General features: G+C 34.5%; 1 protein-coding gene across 1 annotated transcript; it reads right to left on the bottom strand.

Annotated features, from left to right (window-relative positions):
• Positions 1 to 4,456: 4,456 nt before the first annotated feature.
• LOC143559159 (zinc finger CCCH domain-containing protein ZFN-like) lies at positions 4,457 to 9,284 on the bottom strand. The gene is made up of 7 exons (XM_077047829.1): positions 9,117 to 9,284; positions 8,080 to 8,237; positions 7,816 to 7,878; positions 7,065 to 7,175; positions 6,669 to 6,968; positions 5,336 to 5,638; positions 4,457 to 4,857 (listed from the first exon to the last, which is right to left on the bottom strand). Exons 1-7 carry the CDS (start codon positions 9,205 to 9,207, stop codon positions 4,594 to 4,596), a joined length of 1,290 nt encoding a protein of 429 aa, XP_076903944.1. The 5' UTR covers positions 9,208 to 9,284; the 3' UTR covers positions 4,457 to 4,593.
• Between the last annotated feature and the right edge of the window lie 2,382 nt (positions 9,285 to 11,666).

Genomic DNA, 11,666 nt, shown 5'->3' with positions numbered 1-11,666 from the left:
TGGCACTATAGAATATGTGGATCCACAATATATAGAGACTGGTGTATTTACAAAAGAATCTGACGTGCACGCATTCGGTGTAGTACTGTGTGAAGTCTTATGTGGGAGGCTCACTGTAATTGCAAGGTCTAGTGGCAAGTGCACATTTCTACCACTTTCGCTACAACGTCATTATGAAGATAAAAATACGGAAGAAATCTTCTTTGCCAATTTTCGAGGAAACACGAAGCCACACTCTTGTGACATATTCTTGAAAATTGCTTATGATTGCGTGAACAAGGATCGAAGACATGGAGATAGTCGTGAAAGGACTTGAAGCCGCTTTGGAACATCAAATTGCTATAACTTTGATTGTAAGTATAACATTTCCTTTAAATATCTATTAGACACATAGTTATCAAAATCGAGCACTTTTTGCGCTTAAGCACGTTTAATAGGCGAGGCGAATTATGTGCGACTTGCATGCCTAAGATATATAGAGCGCCAGATTTTTATCTCATATTTCCCATCATGGTGGCTCTAGGGTGGTGCAAGCCGGACACCCGGTCAGGGCACGGCTTTTTCGGGGGCACGTTGGAACCACTGGAGAGTTGACATCGTTATGGTAGTTTGACCTTTCAATCTATTGTTGACAAAGTAGTAGAACAAAGAGGGAAAAAAATGAAAAAGACAAGTCGGAAAATTTTCCGGTGATCGAAGAGCAATGTTTTAAAAATCGGTACGTATCGGTCGGTTGAACTGGTTATACCGTGAAAAGGATAAGGTATATTATGAAAAGGATAAGGTATATTGTGAAGATGAAGTAATATTGGAAATGATTCTCTCACCAATAAGGTTATAAGCTATAAGCTACTATTCTTTACGTATTAACATAACATTTTAATAAAAAATGAAATGAGTAGGATTGTAATAAATTTTAAAATAAAAATTCTATTTGATTTTTATAAAGTATTTTTATCCTTTTAACATAATATAAAATTAAGAAATTTTTTATACTATTCATATTCGATTTTACTTTAACCATTATCTATACATTTAACAAAATATATAATTGAATTATTAGTTAACTATATTTTTCTCATTAAAAGATTTCTCAATTTTATTAACACGCATACATATTGTTATCATTTCTTAATAGATTTGGAGTTCTAGTTACATGGTAAACAACTTGGCCGACCTTAGGGTAGTGTGAGCCAGACGTTTAACAGAGGCCCACGATTTTCAGGGGCCAAATTTATTATATATATTTGAAAACAAAATTATAAAATATGTTGAATCTTAATCATCTTAAATATATTGGGCCCAAACTTTTTTTATTCATAACATTAATTGTCATTAAAAAAATTAGCTTATATATTTCGATATTTCTTATAGGGCATATGGGCCTTTTTATTTCGGCTCGGCCGAGGCATTTAAATTCACAAAGCCGGCCCTGTTTCCCATGTGTATTAAATATCATTTAAACAACCCGTTCCTATTCTCAAGGAGAACCTATAACTTCATTATTTAAGGGGTTCCATAAATTTACAGGTTATTTTTGTTCTTATTTTTGGATTTCTTTCTTTTTATTCTGCATTTTATGTTATTTATTTCTTATAATCTAATCTAACTTTAATATTTGGTTCAGCAAATGGCTAGTCAATCTCATTTTTATGCTCGGTTTTTGGTTGTTTTTTGAATTTTTTCAAGAATGAATACTTGTTTTCTTATTAAGATGTTCTACTTTAGTTAAAATTTTGTCTTTAGGCCCCACCTCAACGCTTTCGAGCGCTTATCGCATTTGATAACTATGATTAGACGCTATATTTTCATCGAATAATTATAGTGATTGGTATTGTTACTTGTTAGGGTAAACGAACCAAGTTATGGGGATCAACCTCGGGTGGAGATGTATGATCGTTTATGCTTAAAAAAAATCAAAAGCTAAGTAATATAACCATAGATAGCCACACTTGGTTCGACGAGCCGTATTTCATTCTTCTCAAATACATGGTGGGAGCCGTGACAAAAACTCAGGCATAGTTTCTGAGGTAAATGACTCTTAACGAGTGAGTTAACTATTCATTTGTGTGGTAATTTAGAATATCAAAAGGGCTTTGGCTATAGAGTAACAGTTAACACTTAATGCCACAGAGAGTTAATTACTTCATAGCAACTTTCCTACATGTGATATAGTAATAATAGTGTTATCCTTATTACTAGTAATATTATTTCCATTTATTATTATTATTATTATTATTATTATTATTATTTTGAAAATGATTTTAACATGGCTGTTATTGGGTTTCATAGATTAACTTTGATGATGGGGAAGAAATAATTGGGATATCCGTAACTGGAAAATATTATGGTCTACAGCTAGTCTCATCGGTGCGCTTTACGACTAACAAAAGGGAGTATGGTCCTTTTGGTGATGAGATGCGTAGTTGTTTCTCAAAATCTTGGGAGGCTGGTTTGTTTGGCGGGTTTTATGGTCGTGGCTGGGAATTGGATGCCATCGGATGTTGTTTTATGATATGTTCTTTTCCTTGATATACACCCTTAGGGTTGACTGTTGGCCTTAATTGTTTGACCAAGTTTGACATAAGTGAAGAAATAAATTTAGATAGAACGTAGGGTTGGGTTGTTCTTGGAACATCGCGCTGGTTAGAACACATTGGTATATAGGCCGGTGAAATGTAAATACTCGGTGGTAAAACCCTAATCGAAAATTCCAATTTCTGTGTTTTGCCCTTTTAAGTTTTTTGTTCTTGTGTGATGGTTGAATCATGATCTCCTAGGATCAACAAGGAAATGCCAAAACGTGGATAACATATTCTTTTAATTTCCATTTGATAGTAGTAGTTGTTCGGGTAGTTCGTGACTAGTGTATTTAGTATTTGAGTAGCGGGTATTGTAATCTCTAAGAGTAGTCACTATGTTCTTGCTTTGATTTTTAAATTAATAGGATGGTACAAAGATTTGAATCTGTAAAAACTATCTTATAATCAATATGAAATTACAAAGGCTATACTCATGTATTCTGTTGTAGATAAGCTTTTTAAATGGATTGTTGCAACAAACTTTAAATACAATAATTTGAATTTAAATAGACTTAGCATGTTTGGGATTGAGTTTAAAAACTGCGTAATGATTTTTTTCAAAAGTCATTTTGAAAAGCTAGGATTTAGGGCTTGTAGAAAACTGAATTTTGACTCCATCAAAAAGCGAAAATAAAAAAGATTTTTGTAATGGTCAAAACAACTTTTAAACTTATTGGCTTTTTGAAAAAACCAATAAGCCAATAAGGTGTTTCAAACTCAATTCCAAACATGCTCTTAGTGTTTCCTTTTTTCTTGTATAGACACATCGGTAATCTAGCATATCTCCTCTCACCATTTTTTTTTCTTGTCTCCCTCTCTCTTATTAGATAGATCGCTCCTTATAATAATGATATAATTTTACCAAAAAAAAACCCTTTATTTTAAATTATCCGTTACTTGAAGTAACTTTGAAATCTAAGTATGTAACTTTTGTTTTCAATCAAATAGTAATGGAAGTTAAATTAATTACATTAAATAATAATTTATGTATCTTCCCCGACCCATTGCAATCCCTATAGTAAATATGCTAGTTTAGCTTTTTTTAATGGGTTTGTTTCCTACACACGAACAAATTAGAAGGCAAATTATTTTCTTATGAAATTAACGAAATACTATTATTTTTGTAGCCATATCTGATGCAATTTAGTAAAGTCAGTGGGTCAACCCAACCCGACCTAACCCGACTCAGGCCATTTCAGGCCATACCAAAAGTGACCTTTCAACCCAACCCTTTAACCAGTAACCACCCGTCTTGCCACCTTTAGTTTACATGCAAAAATTTATGTTATCATACCTCATTCATTTTTGAAAGATTCTTGAAGAATTTAATCTTTATATGACATACCTTCTTGAAGAATTTAATCTTTATATGACATACCGCAGTCTGTCTAACTTAATGACATCAGTAGCAGCCTGCGAGGAAAAATTTGGGCCAACCGCGAGGAAAAATTTGGGCCTTATGTAAAAGGGCCTTTTTATTGGTTTTAACTTTTAAACAATTAAATTTTTAAATGTGTTTATTGGGTTATGGTTTGGGTTGTGCAAAAAATTTGTTATAAAAATTAGCTTAAATGAATTGGGTTTGAACATTAAAAAAACATTTTTTTTAAAAAAAAATTCGGGCTTACTTGAGTGATCAGGCCGCCGCCACTAACCAGTAGCATCTGCTAAAACAAGATCAATCAAAATAAAATATATAAACTATAATCTAATAATTTATAAACTAGAATACCTGTTCTGTAATCACTGAGAAATAATTCTCCATATAAGACCATCCTGCTGACAGATTTTCGGTTTTTCTTTCACAAATCCTGCAGAAACATCTCCACACAGTGTTTGACCTAACGTTGACTCAAAAGCTAAAAACTTACAAAACACAGTTTTCGATAATTTGAGCCTTTAAATGGAATCAAATTCCAGAAGAATAAGTTACCTTTATTCTGTACATTAACAGCATAAATGAAGTTTATAGTAAATTGTTTGAATACCACATAATGGTTTTGAGAAATAACTATTCGTCTGAGTCAACATTATTATTATTATTATTATCACTGGAGGATATTTGTCTTCTTTCTGATAGGGTAATCGGTCCCATAACGGGCCCCGCTGATGTTATGTTCAGTAGGCCACTACCTGAAGATGATGCTAACAGATGAGCATGAGGTGAAGCTGTTGAGAAATTGTAAGTGAAGACTCCCATTGGGTGGTCAAACTTGCAACTCAGACCGAATTTACATATCCCGTAGCGAGAATAGAATATACACAAAGGCTCTCCCTGTTGAATAATGAGAATAAATTTGGATAAAAAATATGAAGATACTGTGAAATAGAAAATCACTAATATACTAGTAAACTCGTGAAAACCACTTTTAAACACAACTTATTTATTTTATTTTATTTTTTTTTCATTCTTTTTATATGTTATTAATTTCACCAAAATAACAGAGAAGTAAAAAAAATATATGTAATAGGGAAAGTACATATATGTAGCTCTTAATATACATATATTTACCTCGTATGAGATACATATATGTAATTTCACAAGATACATGTATGTATTTTCACGATCTACATATATATATATATATATATATATTAATTTCTTTTTTGGTTTTGGTAAAGATTAATAACATACAAAAAGAATGAAAAAATAAAAATTAAAAAAACTAGCGTTTAAAAGTGGTTTTCACGAGTTTTCAAGTTAAAAGTGGCTTCCGTTGGAACCTTCCCCTAAATATATAATTATGACTAACCGGGCGTAAAGGAAGGCCGATTGGACTCAAAGCACAATCAGGTGCGGGAATCACCCGCTCTCTAGGGTGATGAAATCTGCAAACTGCACCAAATTTACAGTCACCGGTTTTCATGTAAAATTGACAGTCAGTCTGACCTGGCCTTTCAGGGAATACATTTTCCCTTGGTAATGCATAATATGAAGAATATGTTCCGCTTAATGTTTCATTAGCTGATTCGTTCAGTTGTGAAGTTTCATATATTTGGTTGTTTGTAACTGCTTGCTGTTGGTTCTCCAAAGATGAAATCGAGCCCATAGAACCCTGAAAAGAAGTGGACAAGCTAGCTTAAACGAGCTCGGGCTGAACTCGAGCCCAAATTGAAGCTTGTTTAATAATTGAGTTCGACTAGGCTTGTAAGCCTCAAATCATCCTATTAAGTATGTTAATATAATAACTTTATTTAATATACAAAATGTTTATTACATAATATATATTATTATATAGGTATATTGGTTTTAAATAATCTCAACTATCACCTTTTAGTCGCTGCTGGTCTCCACTAACGAAATGGCTGGTGACGGTCCCACTTTAAAACTTGCTTATGTGGCATATGCGTGGCATGCTTATGTGGCAGATTGCACCACCACCACCACTATGGCAGTCATCACCACCACCACGGCTGCCCCCACCATTGAGGCATCACACCACCACCTGCCACCACAACAACCAATACAGGCGGATCTATAATCGCCGGAAACCAACAAAACATTTTTTCGGTGCGCAGATCTTGTTTCCGGCGAGTATAGATCTGCCTCTTTTGGCCATTGTGGTGGGAGGTGGTCGTGCGATGTCGCGATGGTGGTGGTGGCGGCCGCCGTGGTGGTGGTGTTGGCAGCCATGGTGGTGATGGTGGGGCAATTTGCCACATAAGCACGCCACGTATATGCCACATAAGCAAGTCTTTGGCACGTAAGCATGCCATTTCGTCAAAAAACTAACGACGCTTGGATTTTGTTTGCCCGGATTCATTGGTCGAAAAAATGATAAAAGGTGGGACCGTCACCAGCCATTTCGTTAGTTGGGACCGGTAGCGACCAAAAGCTGATAGTCGGGATTATTTAAAATCAGCATACCTATTATATATATAACTAAGATACAAATAATATATATTATGCTATTTATATAAAAATATAACTTTATATATACAAATAAAATAATTAAATAACAAAGCCAAGCCAGAGCTTGAAAATTTTCTCACGAGCATATCTTGAGCTTTGGATATAGAGCTCAAAACGAGCAGAGCTCGGGCTTGACTCGGCTCGTTTATGCCCCTAATTAAAACCGATCTTACTCTGTAGGCGGCATTCCATCCTGGTACCGAAATCACACCCTGCGGTAGAATCATCTGAGCATAATTTGACGGGGCTTGCCAGCGAGGACTAGGAACAAAGGAAGCTCTTGACATGGACCAATTTGAAAATCCACCCGGGTATGAATGCTGACCTGGACTTGTTGGTGACTGTACTGTAGGATAAACTGAAGAACCACTATATGTGACCATCATATTAGATGGTTGAGAGTGGTGGAATTTACAAGTGTTTCCAAATTTGCATTGTCCGGTTCTTAAATAATAAGGACATTCGGGCTCATTCTGCATTGGAGCATTACAAATATAATTTTAGAAAACCAGAATTTCAAAAACTAGTTCGTAATACGAGTATTAATAACAAGTAATGCAAATGCCAACCGGGCGAAGTGGATAACCCAAAACGTTCAGTGAAACCCGCCCAGCCATGTCTCGAGGATGATGGAATTTGCATGTTGCTCCAAATTTGCAGGTACCCGTCTTTAAGTAGTACTTGAGGTGAACCCAGAAAAATAAATAACAAAAATAAAAAGAAGAAATTTCATAGTCTACAAACTCGGAAAATATCATATGTACCCATGCAAAACTAATAATATCATATATGACCTTACAAAGTAGTTAAAGTCTCAAATATACCAATTCATTAAAATTAAATTAATAAATTATCGTTTTACCCTTATTTTTCTAAAACTTCAAATTTTCATATATGCCCATCTTTAACTTCAAATCTTTTTATATACCTATACCCATGTTTAGCTTAAATTTAATTTACCCTTAAACAATAGATTTCTAAAAATATTAGATAAACCTGGTTTGATATGTGATTCGAACATACGGATTCGATTGTTCAATTATCTATCAAGGAGAGAACAAAAGAGGAGACATGACGGTTTAGTTCACTTGCTTATTGTCAATGCCGATCAAAATCCAAATAAAAAATAGTGTTTATACAAATATAACAGAAAGGGGTAGAATGATCATTAAGTAAAATATCATTTAAGATGGGTATATATGATATTTATAGTTTCGGTTGGGCATATATGAAACTAATCCTGATAGTCTAATACTGAAGTGACATGCATAAATACCAAAATGCTATACAAACCGAAGCCAGTGAATAATATAGACATACCTGGCATTCAGTTTGTCCTGGTCTCTCTGGATAATCTCCTCTCATCTTTGCAGTTGCAATAGCCTAAAACCAATGATAACATGAACTATTGTTACGTTTAATTGCCATGAAAACTTATTGTTACTAAAACTAATATTACTAAAGGTATTTAAATGAACAAAACTGTGAAGCGTGTCATTTACAGATATATAAACACTTTTACCATATTTTTAACTTGTTAATGATCAAATATACTGTTATTAAAGTTGCAGAACCAGCTTTTACCAGACTTCTGTTAGGAGGATGATTGAAACGACATGTTGCCCCAAACCTACAAAGGCCTGTCCTGATGTAATATGAACAGTCCGGTTCTCCTTCACGCACAGGGTAAGATCCTGGCTCCATTGTTTCACTTGCTCTCAAGTTCAGTTGCCATAATGCATCTGAAATAAGATAACAGGCATAAACTAGGTTTGTTGACCGAATTTGACCAGCTAAACAGGTTCATGAACATGAAACTGGCAGTTATTTCTGTACTTGTGCAGCAGCATGTTTGTTACTTTGTTATCTCTAAGTATTCTTCCTGTTCTCATAATTAGGGCTGTAAGAATATTCGGAAAACTGTTCGGCGGGAAGCTTGTTCGTTTAAAAAAATGAACGAACATGAACAGAGGCCACATTCGTTCAATTGTGTTTATGAACGCTCAATAATGTGTTCGTTTACGTCTATTAATGTTTGTTAACGTTTGCTTATGTTTTGCTCATTAAAGGTTTCTTATATTTTAAATGACTTTTCTAATCTTATCATATAGAATTAAGCAAAATTAACAAAAATATATACGAGCATTATGTGATTAATTTATATACAAATTAATATTTGAATACTTAGCACCAACGCAAACTTGATAGCCGGACCGAACCGCTGACGCAACCATTCTCAGTTAGCCAGATCAAATAAAACATTGTTTGTGCCCGTTCGTTTGTGTTCATGAACAAGTTCATTTCCATATTGAACGAACAGTGGAACACGAACAACTAATTTTGTTCGTGAACTATTCACTTGTTCAATAAAAGCTTAACGATCGAACATGAACACCGCCTTGTTCAGTTCGGTTCGTTTACGCCGTAAACAAAATCATCTAAAACATATAATTTGGGTATCAAAGTCAAAATAACCCTAACTTCATCAACAAAAGTCAAAATCAACTCCTGTAAACAAACATTCACCACATCCAAATATCTAATCACTAAACTACACACACAAAACAGATAGATATACAATAACAATAACAATAACAATAACAATAATAACAGAATTCAACCTTCATCTAACGGCGGAGGAGACAGAGACGACGCCACGTCAGCAGCAGTCACCAGCGATCGAGACATCTGAATTCCGCTATCAAACTCCATATCTCCACCACCGGAACAACGATGACGTCATCCATCACCACCACGGGAACTTAATCTCCGGCAATACGGTACACATAATTAATTGATAATTCAGTCTATAGACTACAAGGTGTGTGTGTGTGTATGATTATGATGATGAAATGCGTGAGTGTGAGTGTGAGTTTGAGTGTGTGAGAGAGAAAGTGAGAGAGAGAGAGAGTTGGTTGTTTGTTTGTCTGTTACTGGTAGGTTCTGTTCTCGCCACACACGAGTGAGCAGGAAGAAAAAGAAGAAGAAACAGCCAACCAAAAAGTATAAACATTATTATTATTATTATTATTATTATTATTTACTTTTTAGAAAATGTGTTTAGTCGCCGCACTCTCGACCGGTGGACGATAAACTTGTTAACCGAACCGACCTAAGAATTAAACTGAAAACAAACCGGTTTATAACCGATTATGTAGAAAACTGTTTGGAACCGGTTTGTAATTTTCTCTACCAAAATCAATTCCAAACCGGCTAGCCGAATTGAAACAGGCCAAAATCTGGCAAAAACCGATCGAAGCCCGAACAAAAACCGATCAATCGGTTGTAAGTCGTAACCAGGTTGAGAAATCGGTTTCAACCCAAACCAAAACTGATCATAAACTGGTTTTGACTTTGTTGACCGAACCGGTTTCAACCCAGACCGAATTTGAGTTTTAAACCAGTTTTTGCATCTCTATGGCTAAATGGAGAGCTTCGTTGCCCTACTCTAGTCAGACTACGCTGTCTTAATTGGGTCCACGCTGACTTCCAATTTTGGCTTGGGCGTTTCTCCGAGAAGCCATACCTCCATGGTCGTCTCCGAGAATCGTGAAAAATTTTGGGTCTTAAATTAGTTGAGTAATTGGGTTTAAACATTAATAATACATATTTATTTTCAATATATATATATATATATAATAAATAAATCCGTGCCTATCGGGGTGTCGGTCCGGGGTTGGTCGACCGCTCGGCCCTGCCACACGCCGACCTTGAATACCGCCAGATGTCACTTGATGGTTATTGTGTCACCAAAAGAGCAGAATATTCTAGCGTAACACACGATAGAACAAAAACCCTAATAAAATCAGTAAACATTTTACTACCATAATTCATAAAAAATGACTGGAATCGAACTTTGATTCCACTGAATAATCTAAAAACTTCCTATAACCGGATAAAACAACCAACCAAATATTATTATTATAAAGATTATTATTAATTTATTATTATTGTGTGAAAGAAAGGAAAAAGAAAAAGATTATTTGCTTTTATTTGGCACGCGCGCCACCAACTAAAACTCGCGCGAGTTACTTGCTTGTCGCTTTCGAAAGATAAACATACACGTTTTCTCCTGCGCTTTATATTTTTTTATTATTATGAGAAATTGTTATTTTTGGGATGTTGAAAAGAAATTATTTTTGTGGTGTGAAACTTATGAATTGATGTCCGACTTATTTTAGTCTCTAACTCACTAATTTGTTGAAAAAATTTGAAAAAAAAGTCCTTTCAATCGGCAATGATTATAAAACCGGTTTTTTACGTACTAGATTAGACTAAAAAATTGTACAATCAGTTGAACCAAGTTGTATCAGAAGGTTCAACAGGATTATGTAGTTTACCTTGTAATTTGATATAATTGCAAATTCAACTTAAAACCTAACCCAAAAACATATAATTTCATAATAAAATATAATCTAAAAGGTAATTCATAATTAAAAAAAATACAACACTACTAGTTTTTTTTTAAGTAATTCAAAAGTATACTCGTTTCAATGTTAATCGCTAGGTTAAAAGTAATTTTTAAAAAATATAGGCCACAAACTATTAAAAACTCTTGGGCTTTAAACCAGTTTGCCAATTTAAACCGATAGTTTGGAAAAACTGCCGGTTCGATGTTCTAGCAAACCGCCCAAAAATACCGGACTCAAAATACCAGCCTGATATGCGAAACCCAATATTACCAGTTCAACCGGCCTGTATGAACCGGTTTTAAAAAATTGTCAATCGGTTTATTTAAAAGTAAAATGAGTTGAGCTAGTTTGATTTGTAAATGAGCCAAACTAGACTCTCTTATTGACTGAAACGTTTAAGAGTCATCTAAACGTTGTTTGTTTATGAATAAGTCCAATACCATAAATCCACATAATATCATGATGGTCGCCAATTATTTAAGTGCCTCATTCAATTACTAAATAATGACTCTTATTTATAAAAAAAAAGTTTCCAAATTGTCTATTGTGGGCCCAGTGCTTACTCTAGTTTGTTATGGGTCTGATTATAGTTATATTTTACGAAGTGGGCTTTATAGTTATAAAAAATAGCCTATGCGCATTTTTTGGAACGACAATTTTGATTATTGGCGGATCAATGGCCCACCCAATCATTCCATTCCTCCAAATACAAAACCGTGGATGCTAGGTTGGCGCTAGAGGTGTACAAAACCGGTTTTA

Source organism: Bidens hawaiensis, unplaced genomic scaffold (assembly GCF_021521415.1).
Source record: "Bidens hawaiensis isolate Kalapana, Puna unplaced genomic scaffold, B.hawaiensis_p1.1 tig00019721_1, whole genome shotgun sequence".
Lineage (NCBI taxonomy): Eukaryota > Viridiplantae > Streptophyta > Magnoliopsida > Asterales > Asteraceae > Bidens > Bidens hawaiensis.
This window is presented reverse-complemented; position numbering and strand designations above follow the sequence as displayed.